This window comes from Polyodon spathula, chromosome 5, assembly GCF_017654505.1.
Source record: "Polyodon spathula isolate WHYD16114869_AA chromosome 5, ASM1765450v1, whole genome shotgun sequence".
NCBI lineage: Eukaryota > Metazoa > Chordata > Actinopteri > Acipenseriformes > Polyodontidae > Polyodon > Polyodon spathula.
Genome location: NC_054538.1, coordinates 8,808,164 through 8,825,704, shown reverse-complemented (window position 1 = coordinate 8,825,704; position 17,541 = coordinate 8,808,164). Strand labels below are relative to the sequence as shown.

The 17,541-nt window shown below is 37.9% G+C and overlaps 2 protein-coding genes across 2 annotated transcripts; one reads left to right on the top strand and one right to left on the bottom strand.

Annotated features, from left to right (window-relative positions):
• Positions 1-2,657: 2,657 nt before the first annotated feature.
• On the bottom strand, positions 2,658-5,008 carry LOC121315242 (potassium voltage-gated channel subfamily F member 1-like). Its single transcript, XM_041249284.1, has one exon. It carries the CDS (start codon positions 4,442-4,444, stop codon positions 3,014-3,016), a length of 1,431 nt encoding a protein of 476 aa, XP_041105218.1. The 5' UTR covers positions 4,445-5,008; the 3' UTR covers positions 2,658-3,013.
• A 3,243-nt stretch (positions 5,009-8,251) lies between these two features.
• On the top strand, positions 8,252-17,541 carry LOC121315514 (protein disulfide-isomerase A6-like). Its single transcript, XM_041249664.1, has 13 exons — positions 8,252-8,357; positions 9,140-9,281; positions 9,787-9,844; positions 10,186-10,312; positions 10,409-10,515; positions 13,955-14,076; positions 14,368-14,482; positions 14,679-14,819; positions 15,123-15,207; positions 15,397-15,469; positions 16,592-16,750; positions 16,909-17,005; positions 17,392-17,541. The coding sequence occupies exons 1-13, from the start codon at positions 8,324-8,326 to the stop codon at positions 17,458-17,460; spliced, it is 1,329 nt and encodes a 442-aa protein (XP_041105598.1). The 5' UTR covers positions 8,252-8,323; the 3' UTR covers positions 17,461-17,541.

Here is a 17,541-nt window from a genome sequence, read left to right as displayed (position 1 = left end):
GTTATCACACAGTAATATATGCCCCGAGTTGGGTTTTGGGTTCAACTACCAGTGCATTACTAGCCCAAAACCAGCAAGAGACATATTGTGTTTTAATAATATATTCTAACACATATGTTATTTTATACATTCTGTTGCTTAAAGCATGTAAAAGTGAACAAATCAAAACATTTCTATATTTACTGTCAGTTTTTCACCTGTTGCAAATCTTATATATTATCAAGAAATGTATAATAGTGTTTGATTTTATTAATTTATTTTTTGTATTGTTTTTATTCATAAACTGCTTAAATAGTGTATTTTTTTAAGTATATAAAAACTTTATATTTTAAACTTTACAGGCTATGTTCCTTGATTAGTTCTAATCTTGAACAGCCTTACAAAAGTTATTATGTAATTCATTTAAAATAGTGTTGACACATGTAGTTTGGCATTAGCATCATGTGTTTGCATGGTTTGGCAGAGGGTGTACATTACTGACATTTGTGATTTGGACAACTTGTAACACACATTTAAAAATGGAAGCTATCTTCTCATTGTCAATGAAGTAGCAGAAATGATTGAAGTAAGTATTTACTGAGATGTTATCTTCGACTTCATTTTAATAGAACTGAATCTGTATCTCAAACAGTCCTGCAAACTTAAATATTGAACCTGTCAATAATCTCAAAAGAGATGCACAAATGGAATGAAAAGACCTGACAATGAGCATTATGAAGCACCTGCTGTGTTGCTGTGATAGGGAGAGGGCTTTTCTGTGTGGGTGGACAGAAAGACAAGCTGTTGCTGTAGACTGGTTATTAATCTCCTTGCTAACAAAAGGAAAAAAAATAGTAATGAATGACCAAGAATTTACCAGAAGCTTACAGCCCATGTGGATTTCCATAATTCTGGTCAAGTTATGAGGTGTGAGGAAGTTTTGTGATTTATAACCCCTGTGTGCAGGTTTTTAAATAAATATATATATTGGCTCTTAGAAATATTTCATTTCTTATTTTATTTTACTCCCTTTAATTTTTATTGAAGATGGCTGATGAGTTTGGGGAAAGTGGTTACAGCGTCTGGTGAAGCAGCTACACTTACATTCAAATATGATAAAATAGTGCTATTTTTCAATGTCAAAGCACTTTTCAAGGCTGAAGATGAAGAAGTTTAAAAAACTGTGCCCCTTGTAGATTTAAGAAATGAATAAGAATTTTAAAGTTGACCAAATGTGATATTTCCTACATCCACTGGGGACAGTGTTGCCAAGGGACAGGCTAATGGATGCACCCTAGTGTACCAGCGGAACTTGGAGACAAACATGTTTGAGAGTCCTTTGAGGAAATTTTTTTTTTATTTGTTTTCCTTAATTATAAAATTTGTATCTAGTTACCAGGGTGTGATACAAAGTACTTCTAAACAGGAAGAAGAATATATTAGTTAAATAAGGTTGTTCTTCCTACTGTGGAGGGGGTGATCTCTATTATTTTAGGACTGAGAGTTAATTAATGGATGAAAACAAATATATATATATATGGAGAGAGAGAGAGAGAGAGAGAGAGAGAGAGAGAGAGAGAGAGAGAGAGAGAGAGAGAGAGAGAGAGAGAGAGGGGGGGGGGGGGGGGGGGGGGACTTGAATAGCTTTGATCTGAAATTAATCGGAATGAAGCAGACTGTCAGCCATTCTGTAAATGTATTGCATTTAGGGTGTGTAAAATCTAGGGTCAGTAAAATTACCCAAAAAACGTTGTACTGTCAGTGTTTGATAGAGCTCGTTGCATTGACTATTAATAGTGCTCTCAGTAAAATATTTGCTTTTTTGGAGCAGAAAAACACATATACAAAAGATTAGCAAAGTCACAATGGGGTCTAAATGAATCGAAACAGCAGAGGATCTAAATACGGCCACTGAGATTATTCACGTTTGAGATTGTGTTTCATATTAGAGGGAATAGAAAAACTAAGCAATGTTAAAACCAGTGTACATAAGCGCATCTGTGATCTCAACAGAAAATGTGAACAGTCATTACAGATAGATACTGCTTTAAAGATAAACTGCAGGAATACAGTCAGCCATTGTGATGATACACGCTGTATAACACTAGCCAGGAATAATAATAATAATAATAATAATAATAATAATAATAATAATAATAATAATAATAATAATAATAATAATCATACAGAAAGTCACTAGAACCCTGAGATCAAACTACAGACTCACATGCACATTATCTTGTAGTTTCTTTGGTATAATTAGATGTAAACCATGTTGTACATTTCTCTAGCTGTTCCTGTTTCTGAGATTCTGAGGTGCAGACGTTTGTGTTCATAGCCACGTGTCGTTTATCCCTAAATATAATCATAACTGTAAAAGTTAAGAGATAGGCAGGGGTCAATTGTTATACACTGAGACATGATTAAGTCTTTAGATGTATTTTAAAAATAACAACACATACTTCTATTGAAAGGTTTTTTGTTTTTTGCGCGCTATAATAGTGTAGCAAGTTTTTTTTTTTTTTTTTTTTTAAATGCAACACATGTACAATTGTGGAAAATGATTGCAGTTGAAATGGTGCTGGAACGTGTATTTTGTTTAGGACTTAAACATTAAAATAGTATCGGTATAAAACATTGTTTTCAAAAGCAAAACATGAGATCAGCAAACAGATTGTACATACGGTTTTATTAGGCTAAGCGGCATCTCCCATACAGAAAGAGCCTATATTACACTACATTACACACATTATTGTGATAATCATGCACATTATATAACTGTTTAATGACACAATAACGCCACGCAAAAATGTTTTAAATATCAGCAATAAGATGTTATAGTTCAAAGTGAACCAACCTGCTGTTGCGACAGAACGGATTCCTCTTTACCAAAGAGCTAAGCAGAAAGTAATCGAATAATGATTATAATTAGTCATTTTCACCCTGTTTATAGATTGCAAAATATCGTCCCGGTGTTTTTTTCAACACTGAAAAAAATAAATAAATAAATAAATAAATAAATAAATAAAAAACTTTATTTACAGCTTTGAAGTGTCTCTGTGTGATGCTTCGCGTCTGATAAAAGCGGAATGTAACTGTCGCTTTGAGACAAGTTCCTTCTGTTCACCCCGGCTGCTGCATCGCTTTCTTTCCTTCCCTTCCCCTCTGTGGAATGCAGTTCCATTAAATCGAGCTCGTGCTTGGTTGCAGTCTCCAACACTCTCTGTTTATCGTAGTATTTGACGAAGTTGTTTATGATCGGGTGAATGGGTAGCGCTATGGCAATCACCCCACAGAGGAAGCTGATCGCTGCATTGCATTTGCCCAGGGTGGTCTTTGGGTATATGTCCCCGTATCCAACAGTGGTCATGGTAATTATAGCCCACCAAAAAGATTGGGGGATGCTCTTGAAAAGAGTCTCCGGGTGGCTCTGCTCCATGGTGTAACCCACGGCGGAAAACACAAAGATACCCATTGCTAAATACATGAGTAGCAATCCAAGCTCTTTGAAGCTCATTTTCAAAGCGTATGTTAGAGTTTGGAGCCCAGAAGAATGGCGTGCCAGTTTGAAAATCCTTGCAATCCTCATAATTCTCAAAGCCTGGATGGCCTGCTGGACGTTGGACAGCTCCATCATCTTGTTACCCAGATAGGTGAGACTTAAACTGATATAGAATGGCATTATTGCCAAAACGTCAATGATGTTCATAAACGAGAGGGCAAAATGTACTTTATTCGGTGACGAGATTAATCTGAGAATGTACTCAATGGTAAACCAGCCTATACAGACGGTCTCAATGGCGTCCAAAGTCGGGGGTTCCACGTGGTTACCTTCGGCATCCTCCACTTGCAGCTCCGGGATAGTCCCCACACACATCACCACCGAAGAAATCAGAATAAAGAGAAAGGACATGATGGCCACCACTCGCGCTGGAAGCGAAGACTCCGGTTTCTCCAAAAACTTCCAAATAAACTTTTGGCACTTTTGCCAGCGGTCGTCTGAGGGATCTCCTTCCAAGTCGTCCAATATTATCTGTACTCTATTTGCTATTTCTTGTAGTTCTTCCTTCTTCTCGCTCAAATTGCTTTTGCAACAGTCGTCCAGAAAACTAGTATCTATTTTCCAAAACTCCAACTCTTTCTGGAAGCAGATGGGACAAATACCCCTTTTCATATGGATCTCTCCAAAGTAATACACGTCTATAATGCACTTGAACGCGCCTGGATCTCTGTCGAAGTAAAACTCTTTCCTCCCAGGGTCGTAGTCGTCGCAAAGGGAGAAAATTGCGTCGTATCCCAGAGAAGAGCAGTTGGCTAGCTCAGCGAGTCGGGTCTCTGGGTAGCGGTTCAGGATATCCCCATACAGGACTTGTCTCACTCCCCCAATATTTACCACAATCTCCGTTTCTTCACTTGCCTCTGAACCATTACAATTTGCATATCTCATCCTGGGCATTCCCCACATTTTGCTTATTGCGAGTCAATAGATTTCCAATGCATTAGAATTAGGGTCCCTTTAGTGTCTCCAAAATGCGCAATAGTCTAAATCATTTACAGTTGTTTTTTTTGTTTTGTTTTGTTTTGTTTTTATGGAACTGTGGGATCAAAAAAGCAAGTTCATAGTTGTTACCTTATTCTATAATTTACCACATCGAGTCTTTCCTGGAAGAAAAGAAGACACAGATCTTGGCATAAACAGTACCGAAGAACACAGAGCCCAGGGTGCCCCTGCACATTCTATTTCCCTGGTACCCTGGCGTATAACAGGTCCCTTCTTTTCCAGTGGAATGAGTGCAACGAAACTGACAGCCGACTGCCTGCTGTTTAGAGTGGAATCCAGAGCAGGGGTTCTGTCTTGTCAGGGCTATTTATCCAGACCCCCACATCGCGTCACTCGGCTATAAATTCGCAAGGCGATTAATGAAAAGTAATTGACAGCTCTGGTGCAAAAACAGGTGAGCCATCATAAACAGATCCCGGGAGAAGCAGCACAATCGTCAACACACTTAAGAGTGGAAAAAAGGGATTCATGAGCGCACAATGTTATTTCAAACATATGTAGATGGCCAACTGCTTTGTGAACTACAAACACTGCATTTTTTAACAATACGTGTTTTCAACGGACACTCAAACAGTATCCATAACTTTTAAAAGTTTATATATTTTTTTGCAGTTTCATTTATCTTTTTGAGAATGCTAAAGTGTTATACATGTGGTTGTGTGTGTTTTTTTTTTAATTAATAATATTAAATCGCTTTTCTCACGAGATACTACTGTATATAAAAATAACTGTATGTAAAAACAATGTACTGTGTTGTTGTAATTCCGTTGTAAATCTTGTTTTATTTTTTATTTTATTTTATTTTTTTTTACCGATTACATTTTCTGAACAAAATACGCAGCCAACAGAAAAAAAGTGTATCTGTCTGTTTTTAATATTGTAAGATTCTTGGCGGGTTAGTTTGCAGGGGGAAAAAAAACCCGCATAATGTTTACATGATCGAAAAAGTGACACTGCTGAGGTGTATACAATACATACAGTGCTCAATATGCACCCTCTAATGGTTGTCCTGCGAAAATGTTAAAAAATAATAATTATTATTATTATCTGTGGAAATTGAGTATTTGTGGATGATACGGTACGTCATAAATAGTAATGTGTATTAACCATGAGCCTAATAAATACACACCGACCTAATTTGCTCAAAAATCTTCTTTAATTTATGAAGGGATTTCTTTTTCTATGAAACAGTAAAGGTTAAATCTGCTGATTTATGCCACGAATAATCTATTTGTGCTTCATTTATTTATTTTGCATGTTTTTACTAAGTTTAACACGTCCATTTGTAAACAACAATTCATACAGTAATTTGGTTAAATTGCTTGAGGACAGAATGGCTCATGTTATCTTAGAAAATATATCACTGCACATTCACAAGCATGGAAAATGTAGCCCACAGTCTAATAAGTCAGAATAATCAGGCAGACACAGAGCATTGGATGTTAACAGCTGCACAGGCGCGCAATTTTAATAACACAGGTGCTGACACTAGGGTACCAGCAATGGTAGCTCTAGTGTCAGATTTAATAAAGAAGATCAAATTCAAGGTAAAGCAAAATAAAGAATACAGTAAATTATAAGTAAAAGCGAGTTTGACTAAGAGCAGTTAAGACTATAGTAACTATTTGCTTATATGAGTGAAGTCCAGTAAGAGCAGGTAGTGAGTTTGATAAATGGAAGCGAATGATTTCAAATAAGAGCACATTATATATGCAATATATATATATATATATATATATATATATATAGAGAGAGAGAGAGAGAGAGAGAGAGAGAGAGAGAGAGAGAGAGAGAGAGAGAGAGAGAGAGAGAGAGAGAGAGAGATATCTCAGGAGTGCTGTTACCTATAAGAGTAAAATCAGATACAAGATATGGTAAGTAGTTATAGTTAGGAGCAGTAGCTGACCGCGGCAAGGCATGGAGCAGTTCAGTGCAAGTACAAGCTGATTGGAGTACTGATACAATTCGGTGCCATGTAGTCCAGTATGGTTGAGAGTTGTGGTGTTTACAGTGTGAACGGGTGTGTTTTGAGGAGGCGCCAGAAGGTGTTCAGGGACTGAGCAGCCCTGATATTCATGGTTAGGTCGTTCCACCACTGAGGGGCAACAGTGGCTCTGGAGGCGGGGGAACGGGGGGGAATGGGGGGGGGGCAAGTTCATACTTGAAAACCTACTCGGAGCGGGCCAGCGGTCTAGCCTTCAAACGCCAACAGGAAGGTGACCGTTTACTTTGTGAGTCGTCTGGACCGGGGAGGGGTTCCTCTACCAAGAACTGGCTGTGACAGTCAAGTTTAGTCCAGTTCTGGTCTCTATGTGAAGATAGAAGATCACGAACGTTACTTTTGCAGTATACTCCTGCTTGGATAGAAGGGTGAAAATAAGAATATAAGGGAAGCCTTCTTCCCAAAAATACAACATATCTGTACAGAATTCCCAGACTTGCCAGACCCAGAAAAACTCCCCATTCTCCTCGGAGAGCAGACAAGCTGTATAGAAGTGGCAGCCCAAGTACACAAGCGCCTGGAACAGCCTGAGGGACAGGGAGTGACACTAAGGCCCCTCTCATAGGGAGGAGGGGAAGAAAAGAAGAATAAATACATGTTTTATATATAGTTGTTGTGATTTGTTTTACTTATTTAATGTAACATTTACATATGTTATAAATGTTCATTGTAAAGATGGAAGTTACCCATCATTGCTTTGGCAATATTTGTAAAAATCTGTCAGGCCAATAAGCATTTGAAATTGAAATTGAATTCTCTCTAGCTCGCTCGCTCGCTCTCTCTCTCTCTCTCTCTCTCTCTCTCTCTCTCTCTCTCTCTCTCTCTCTCTCTCTCTCTCTCACACACACACACACACACACACTCACACTCATTCATTCATTCATTCATTCATTCATTCACTCACTCACTCAAAAGCACCCCTCTGTGTTGCATGGCGGTGCAGTTGCTTTTTGAGCTGCGCGCAGCTTCCCCGGGCACGACCCACAGCCAATCAGGACTTCCTGCTCAATTGGGGTTGCCTAGCAACGCGTCTCCTGTTAGGCGTCCCTGCTGCACACCTCCGATATAGAACCAGCGACACGGATTAAAGGTATCCATGTATGTCTGTAAATTTGAGTTTACAGTGACTGTGAAGTTTTTTTTTGTTGCAAAGATCATTTTACAGAATCGCGATACTTAATGTTAGGTGAATAAAGGTAAATACAGCCTTTATAAAACCTCGTCATTGCTTATACTTTGTAACAATTTGTTCATTTTGTGGAATATATCACCTCGTTCAAAGTTTTCAATACAGACAAACATTTCACTGGGAAATATACACGGGGATAGATCAGTGTGCAATACTAATGCAATTTTATAAACTATATAATACTACATGAAGTCGGAAACTTACTTCTGCTCGTCAAACATGCATGCACCACTGAAAAAATCAAATCAAATAAAAAAAATAAACAGGATGTTGCTCTGCAAAATCTGCTCTCGTGTGAATCTGGAAAGTTAGTAGACATGAAAAATAGAGATGGATAGACTTTTGTTGCTGTTACTTTAGTGTCAATTTCTTGTAAAACATAAAGCATATTTGGCCCTCCCTTAGCAGAAGAACTGTCACTCCGTACTCTGCCTCCTCAGTGTGAAAACCACACGTCGGCATTCGATTGGCACGTCGTTTGAAGTATTGAAACAGGCCAATCAGAGCCTGACACGGCCCGAGATTTGTTCACGTGTCAGCGGCAGTAGCAGAAAGAACCGAGAGCTGATCCAGGCGAGAGATAGGGTTGCGGATGGTGGCAACATCAAACATGAAAAACTTAATAGGTAGGATAAGCCTTTATTTGTACAGATGTCAAAGTTGTGGTGTTTAAAAGATGGAAAGATATTTTGTTAGCATACGACTGTAGCCATACTGTATATTGCGTTGGCCCAATTTTCTGATTTGCAGTGGCAATACACTTCCTGATTCTGAATTAAATTACTGTCTTTTAAAGGTTATTCTTTTCATGATTAAATATGTTATCACTTCCATTACAAAGTGCATTGTGTTAATTCATTTTTTGTTGTTGTTTTCTGTATGGCGTTCTATTTGAATCATACTTGAGTGCTTTGAGGAATCAGCGTGTTTCTGTGAGTGTTTAAAACTAGAGTACACATAGAGAACACTGTTTTTAAGCTATTAATTGTGCAGTTTTTTTTTTTTTATGACAACAGGTGCGATAAAAGACAGAATGATAATACGTTATTTGCTTACCCTATAGCGCCCTAGTTCATAAGTATTGAGCTTCAGTGGAGTAGCTGAGCATTGTTCTTCAAGGGTGATGCAGCACGCATGTGGTTGAAAAGTGGCCTCAGATATGCAAACAGACCTGAACTGTATGAAGAAAATTGACAATTAGATGGCATCTTTGTCGCTCCAAGCAAAAGTAGACTTTCTGAGTAAATGCAGAATTCCCTTTTAAATGTAACGTAGCTGTTCGACACAGCCACTACCTTGAGTTATTTTCAATTGCCAGCTTGTTTGTTACTTTATTTTACACGACAGTAGCTAAAGTAGTTGCTTAAAATGTTGTGTATTTTTTATTGGTTTGTTTGGTTTTTTTTAGGTACGGTGGCCTGTACTTTGTTTCTGACTGTAAATGGTTTTTACTCATCAAGTGATGATGTTGTTGAATTAACTCCGGCAAACTTCAACGGAGAAGTTTTACAGAGCGACAGTTTATGGCTGGTAGAGTTCTATGCTCCGTGGTAAGTTAAATATGATCGGGGCTCTGACAGTATTTATTTATTTTTATTTATTTATTTTAAGCTGATGTAGCCTGGTATCCGTATGACCCTATGCACCGAAAACATGATTAAAACTACATATTTCATTGCATTGTTTAAAGTTAAATACTGGCAGCGCCGTGTGTGCTGTCAGACAATGACTAGCAATGCTTGTTCAGTGATTAGCCTTTAAATTGTTACACGTCAGTTTGTATTTACTGTGCATGTCATATAAACATTACTTTTACAGTCACTTTTTCTTGCAATGCATGACTCGATTTGACCAACTGTCTGATCTGGATAGAATTCAGGTTTGTAGTGCTAACATCAGGAATTATTTGACTCCAAGCTTAACAAACGTTTTGCCATTCAGAGAATTATTTAATATACACTACAGACTCGTTTGCAGTGTAGATACTTATTAGTATTCAGACAGAAATTAAATGTTGCATCACATTAAGATTACAGTAAAATCTTTCTTTTGCAGGTGTGGTCATTGTCAAAGCCTCACCCCACACTGGAAGAAGGCAGCCACAGCTTTAAAAGCAAGGACTTTTATTTTGTTTTGGCTGATTTGCAGGAATAATATGTAAAACCAAACAGGAATATAGACATCTGCCCTACCTTTATTTGTTCTGTTTCCAAATACAGTTTTATAGGCAAAGTCATTAAGCACACCATGCTAAGGTTCAAGTTAACAAACCTGATCATTATATTCCAATTGGAAAGCATTGTATTTAGAAGCGTAACGCAAGCTGTTGATCACATGAAGATGGGTTAAAGTGTGGCGCATGAAAGTGTGTATCTAGGCTAGTCCCTTTAGAAGGATGAACGATTACAGCAATAAATGAGCAAAACACTAACATGATTCATTTTGTTTGACCAGGGTGTAGTCAAAGTTGGTGCAGTGGATGCAGATCAGCACAAGTCTCTGGGTAGTCAGTATGGCATTCGGGGGTTTCCTACAATCAAAATCTTTGGATCCAATAAGAACAAGGCAGAGGATTATCAAGGTACTGTGTCTCAGTTTTACTTCCATCCACATAGTTTCACTAGCAAACAGATTTTACACTTTGTTGCATAGTTGATATCTTTATTTCTTTATTTAGGTGCAAGGAGCAGCCAAGCCATTGTCGATTCAGCCCTGAATTCCCTCCGGTCCATGGTCAAGGAAAGGCTTGATGGGAAAAGCAGTGGCTCTGAACAAGGAAGACAGGTATAGCTATTTTCTTGCATGATTCATACATATGCAAGTATGCTGCATGAAAAACATGCCATGCTCTTAAATACCAGTAATTAGGGCTGTGTTTTTTTGTTTTGTTTTTTCATAGCACATCATGATCTAAAAATAGATATTTAGACACAGTGGGCCCTATTTAGCAAATATACGCGCAACCACTATCGCTAGGGCAAAAATGACTGCGTTTGCGAAGCACTGCGATAGCGCATGAAAGCGTGACTTAGCCCACGCATGAGACCTGACTTCTAACTAGCATCAAATAGTAAGTCATGCGCCCTGCCAATCAAAGCATAGTGGGGGAGTAAAGTTACAACCAGTAAGGATTCAACATTCCCTTAAGAGGACCAGTGCGTCTGCGATAGCAAACGGAGGGCATTTTGAAATTAAAGTAAGAAGATTACGCACCTCAAGCAAGGCTACTTTTTTTTTTTTTTTTTTTAGCAGTCTGTGGGGAGACGGGACAGTGAATACTTACGAAATAAAAAAAAAAATAATAATCTGTAAGTAAAATTAAGTTACATTAATATTTTTTCATGTTTCACTTGCTGAGCAAGCAACGGGGGAGTGAAACATTAAGAATCAGGAGTTTTCGTTAAGTTAGGCATGTATAGCTCACCTTTGAACCGTGAGCGCTGTCGCTGCCTTTTATTATAAATGCTTATCTGTTAAAAATATAATGACAGTATGCTTGCGTCTTATACAACAATAACAAAGTACTCATTTTTCATTGGTCCGCAAGTGTACCTGTGAACCTGTCTGAAAGGCGTTGTCTTACCTGCCTGGCAATTGCAGCATCTGCAGCCTCCCACACTGGTGCTTCAGGTTCAGCATCTGCTTCCTTCAAAGTCTGCATCAGAATGTGGCAGAACCTGACATGAGCAGTTTATACTCGAAAGCCCACAAATGTGTGGTTAACATATAGAAAACAGAAAGTACTGATTTGAGGAAAAACCTCAGAATGGAGTGTGGTAACCAGCGGTGTACCACAGGGATCAGTATTAGGTCCTCTGCTATTCCTAATCTACATTAATGATTTAGATTCTGGTATAGTAAGCAAACTTGTTAAATTTGCAGACGACACAAAAGTAGGAGGAGTGGCAAAGACTGTTGCAGCAGCAAAGGTCATTCAAAATGATCTAGACAAGATTCAGAACTGGGCAGACACATGGCAAATGACATTTAATAGAGAAAAGTGTAAGGTACTGCACGCAGGAAATAAAAATGTACATTATAAATATCATATGGGAGATATTGAAATTGGAGAAGGAATCTATGAAAAAGACCTAGGAGTTTTTGTTGACTCAGAAATGTCTTCATCTAGGCAATGTGGGGAAGCTATAAAAAAGGCTAACAAGATGCTCGGATACATTGTGAAAAGTGTTGAATTTAAATCAAGGGAAGTAATGTTAAAACTGTACAATGCACTAGTAAGACCTCATCTTGAATATTGTGTGCAGTTCTGGTCACCTCGCTATAAAAAAGATATTGCTGCTCTAGAAAGAGTGCAAAGAAGAGCGACCAGAATTATTCCGGGCTTAAAAGGCATGTCATATGCAGACAGGCTAAAAGAATTGAATCTGTTCAGTCTTGAACAAAGAAGACTACGTGGCGACCTAATTCAAGCATTCAAAATTCTAAAAGGTATTGACAGTGTCGACCCAAGGGACTTTTTCAGCCTGAAAAAGAAACAAGGACCAGGGGTCACAAATGGAGTTTAGAAAAAGGGGCATTCAGAACAGAAAATAGGAGACGCTTTTTTACACAGAGAATTGTGAGGGTCTGGAATCAACTCCCCAGTAATGTTGTTGAAGCTGACACCCTGGGATCCTTCAAGAAGCTGCTTGATGAGTTTTTGGGATCAATAAGCTACTAACAACCAAACGAGCAAGATGGGCCGAATGGCCTCCTCTCGTTTGTAAACTTTCTTATGTTCTAAATGTCACTGAGTTCTTAGCAGACTCCCTTAACCGGAGCGACTTACAGTTGTTACAAAAATCACAATACAGAGTATCGCATTATAAAATAGCACATTAGTCTGGTGCACACTCCATATTTCTTTGATTTCATTTTTTTTCTCTCTTTGCCTGCTCTCCTGGTAGTTTCACCAGTGTTTGTAGATGACCATGTAATTTACATACAGTTTAGTCCTGGTTTTCACATGTCTACTGAAGTGCAAACACTGCTGGTTTGCTAAATCGCTACAGTTGTATTTAAATGAGGATACTCCAAAGTTCAGCCCATGCCCAGCGCTGATGCTAACTTGCCGAGGTGGGCACAAAAACACGTGTTTGTAAATCAGATAGGTTGGCAAAGTCTATTTGCCTACACGTGCACCTGATTCTGGTGTCTAATTGTCCACAAAAGTGATTTGTGATTGCCTTAGGGGTTTGCGAACATTCCTAAATAGGGCCCAATATTTATTAAATAAGAAAAAAAAAAATTGCATTGCCACATATAAAATTAGGGCTGGAACAAAGGGTACATTTTGGTTCTGAACACATTGCTAAAGGAAGGTTCGAACCTTCCATGGTGCTAATTTTGCATAATTTACTGGTGATGTCACCACTGATTGAAAATCCTATTTTACAGGAAATGCACAAATGGAATAAAACATTCCTGTGTAGTTTTAAAAATACGTTCTATAGAACAGTAATCATGTTTCTATTATTAATAAAAATACACATTGTTTGTTTACTCGTAATTGATGCTCAATCTGCAGTGGACTGTGGCAAAACCTATTTATTTAACAAACTGTAACAAGCAGGTTATCTGTCACAGACACAGTTTACTACCACTAAACACATACTGATAGTAATATTAACTTACACTTGTAAAGTGACCCTGGAGATTGGTTGTGCCTCCATGATACATTTGCACAGTTTGCATTCAACTTTTATTTTGGTTGTTTGGGCATTTTCTTTCAATACAGCTTACGCTATACGGTGCTTTGCTGTCAAGATGTAAAATGAAGAAATTAAAGTTTTGCCTCTGGATAACACAAGCAGGAGGGGGGAGGGTGGACAGCAGTGCTCAGTTTTCGAAATTCAAATGATTAGTGCTAACATATTTTGTATGTTTGTAAACCTGTTCTGCCATAGCACTTCTCTTGCAATGTCTTGTACACTATTCAGTACGTATTTTACTGAAGCACTACAACTGTTATAGGTGGGCCCCCCTGCCGCCGTGCTTTGCCATGCTATACCCTGTGGGGGGTGCGGGAAATGAAATCCAGCCTTACAGGTTCACACAATCAGGGGGCCCACAAGACCTGGTGGTCATTTTAAAAGTTTGCAGTCTGTATATCCTAGTGGTAACTTGTAGCTGTCATGGTGAGAGCAGAACAACTCTTGTTTTAAATAGACATTTCGTTGATCTGAATTCTATCCTGAAGTGTGAATTTTTATTGCTTACACAGAGCAGTGGAGGCAGGAAAGATGTCGTTGATCTGACTGATGATGACTTTGATAATAAGGTTTTGAACAGTGACGACATCTGGTTGGTGGAGTTCTATGCACCTTGGTGTGGCCATTGTAAAAAGTAAGATTTGTATTTTATTGTCATGATTTTGTCTTATTCCTGTTTGTCCCCTTGGGATATGAATGTACTGCTGTACATATTTCATGATTCTTATAGCCTTCATTGTGGCCTTGTCGCATAATGGATGACTATTGTCAACAATGGCTAAATCACTTTAAAAGGTAAAGACTGCAGCAATAAATGTTTTGTATTTTTTGTATTTTTTTTTAAATGCTTAGAATATCAAACTTTTTGTCTACAAACTTAGATAAATGTGTACGTCATGTAAAACAATAATTTGTTGTAATTTAGCCTTGAACCAGAGTGGGCAGCGGCAGCAGCTGAAGTTAAAGAACAGACGAAAGGCAAAGTGAAGCTTGGAGCAGTAGATGCAACAGTGCATCAGATGCTAGCTAGCAGATATGGGGTGAGTGAAGCTGTTGTAACTTACCCGTTTAAATAAAATAGAATAATAATATATTTATTCAACACGTCTGTAGCAAAGGAAGATCATTTAAATGTTAAGTCTCTGCTTTTTCTGATGGGTAGTGGCAATCCTATTTTGGAAACTAAAATGTATCGAGATGGTGGCCACATCAACATAACTGTGCATTTCATCTCAGATTCAAGGATTTCCTACTATTAAAGTTTTCCGTAAAGGAGAGCAGCCAGAGGACTACGAAGGTGGACGATCCAAAGCTGACATTGTTGCTCGTGCTCTTGATCTGTACTCAGACAATGCAGCACCGCCTGAGCTGCTGGAGGTGTGCTTTTACATTCACTTTGCATTTCCCTTGTAAAATAAAAATGTATTTGAATAGGTCCTAGATATTCTTTTGCATGTATAACATATGTTGTAACTTTTTTATATTTATCTAAATCTGTCACTTTCAACTTTTGTTGAAAAATATAATCTATTTAAATATGCTCACTTGCAGTTTATCTACAATATGTATAATCTATCAAACTAACTATTTTAATGGAGCGCCGCAATAAAAGAACAAGTAGGTACTGAAACGTAAGCAAATGTCAATTTACTGAACCTATTTTGTATGTTTCTTTAACAGATCCTTAATGGAGACATTTTGAAGAAGACCTGTGAAGATTATCAGCTCTGTATCATTGCAGCTCTGCCTCACATCCTCGACACAGGTATGCAAATCAGAATCGCTTCACTGTCTGACAAACAATTGTAGCAAACTTTGGCTTTCCCAACGGTGTTGAATTTGAGCCATTTTGTTAACAATTGCTAAACAAAAATCAAAACAATGAGAGAACCTGTTTTTATCTATTTATTTATCTATTTATTTATTTACATCCTCTGTATTCCTTGTCTGACAGGAGCTTCTGGCAGAAATGCTTACCTGAAAGTGATGATGCAAATGGCTGAAAAATACAAGAAGAAGATGTGGGGGTTGGTGTAATTTAATATTGAAGAAATATCTTGCATTTTAGTTAGTGCAGCAAATGTAGTGCAAGATCTGTTTGTTTTTCACATTTCAGAATTCACTGATTTTTTCACATCCTTAACCACGGTCCATTTATTCAGTGCCTGTCAGGCGCGTCAGGCCCAATTTATTTTTGTGAGCGCTGTTTAAAAGTAATTTTATTTAAACAGTTTTATCAACCTGACGCTCAGTACTGCATCTCCAGCCCTGCCCCACCCCTTGTTTGCTATATGTATCACATATCTCTTCATAGTAGTGCATACTGATAAATCATCTTCTGATCACTCGTTATATCACCAATCTCTTCAATAATGCTATCCATGTCATTATTTTATTACTTTGACATGTCTGTGGTGAAGGGACTATGCGTATTTTTTTTCAGCTTGCCTCACTTGGCCATTTTTGAAGGCTTTTCTCAGCTTTAGAGGAAAAACGACTAGAGACCTGTGCTTGACATCTTTTTGAACCAGAAAGGAAAAATTGTAATGTTGGACCTGGTTTGACATAGGACCACAAATGGTTAAAGTTGAAATGTTTTAATTTACAGTTATTTCACCAATTAATTTGGTTCACATTTTGGGTTGGTTTCAGTTAACTGGGAGCTTGTTTTTATCTGACTGCCACACAAACACAATGTTTTTGTCTTTGGTATAGGAAACAGCACTGTCCAATCCTGATTGCTTGCAAAAAAGCATATAGCTAATTTAGCAAGAAAGATTGTTATACATATCCCAGCTGTTGGGATCTTATGACCCACAATGCTAAAAAAGAAGCATTTATTTGCATCTGTATTTCAGACCTGCCTGCATGTAACCCCAACTGCTGCAACCTCTCACAAAATTACAACTTCAGCATGCTTAAAGCAGAACAGCACTTTGCCAGAAAGAGGCATTGTTTTGTAACAGGTCACATTCATTTTGGTTTTGTAGATTACATGTTTTTACAACAATTTTTTGTTTTTTTTTAAATATAGTTGATGTCCTTGACACTGTAGGATAGGCAGTAAAATGATCCCTCAAAGGCACTGATGAGGTTAGAGGGGATAACCATGTTTTATTTTTCTTCAGTAACACTTGACCTTGTTGCAGGTGGCTGTGGATGGAGGCTGGAGCTCAGATGGATCTTGAGCAATCTCTGGGGATTGGAGGCTTTGGATACCCAGCCATGGCAGCGGTCAACTATAGAAAAATGAAATTTGCTCTTTTGAAAGGGTCCTTCAGTGAACAGGGAATTCACGAGTTTCTCAGGTACATTCATTGGCTCTCAATTAGGCTCTGTAGTTCTGGGGCATTTCATGTTTCAGAGCTGCTCACAATGGCAGTACAATTTGGTAGTAAATGTGTATCTCAAAAGTGTCAGCTGGGGAAATAACTTGGTAACCTAAATGATCCTGCTTTTGTATCAGGGATCTTTCAATGGGCCGTGGATCAACAGCTACTGTGGGTGGAGGCGCACTTCCAAACATTAATTCAGTCGAGCCTTGGGATGGCAAAGATGGAGAGGTAAACCATAGAAATATTATGTAAAAGGTTTTTCTTTCTTTTTTTTTAAAGGTTGTATTTGAATGTCCCCATTTAAAGATAATTTGTTGTATTTCCTTCTATAAATTAGAATTTAAAAGATGCATTTGTTTCTATTCTTGGCTGTAAATTAAATTGGGGGGTAAAAAACCTGCTGGTCAAGATTGAAGTTGTGATTCTTGCAATTTGTTTAATGACTTATTTTAAGAAGTTTGATTTCTTGCATATGTGTCTGACAAATATTTTAGTAGTATGAACTATAATTTTTTATTTGCATTGTTTTTGTTGTACTTAGGAATGTCACGTCGTTCTTGCTCTAAAGCCAAAACGTCTGGGGGGGTAACCAGTGTATCTGTTTGTTATTGCAGCTTCCTGTAGAGGATGAGATTGACCTGAGTGACGTGGAGCTGGATGATCTTGGAAAAGTTGAGTTGTGAGAATACTGTGTCTGATTTATTCACTTACTGATGATAAAAAAAAAAATAAAAAAAAAAAAAAAAACAGACAACTTCCTTTTA

Bases quoted from the DNA above. Each gene is read 5' to 3' on its own strand.
- LOC121315242 (XM_041249284.1), bottom strand. From the start codon at position 4,444: ATGTGGGGAATGCCCAGGATGAGATATGCAAATTGTAATGGTTCAGAG.
- LOC121315514 (XM_041249664.1), top strand. From the start codon at position 8,324: ATGGTGGCAACATCAAACATGAAAAACTTAATAG. The intron at 8,358-9,139 runs GTAGGATAAGCC...GGTTTTTTTTAG, and splicing joins AAACATGAAAAACTTAATAG to GTACGGTGGCCTGTACTTTG. The intron at 15,470-16,591 runs GTTGGTGTAATT...ACCTTGTTGCAG, and splicing joins TACAAGAAGAAGATGTGGGG to GTGGCTGTGGATGGAGGCTG.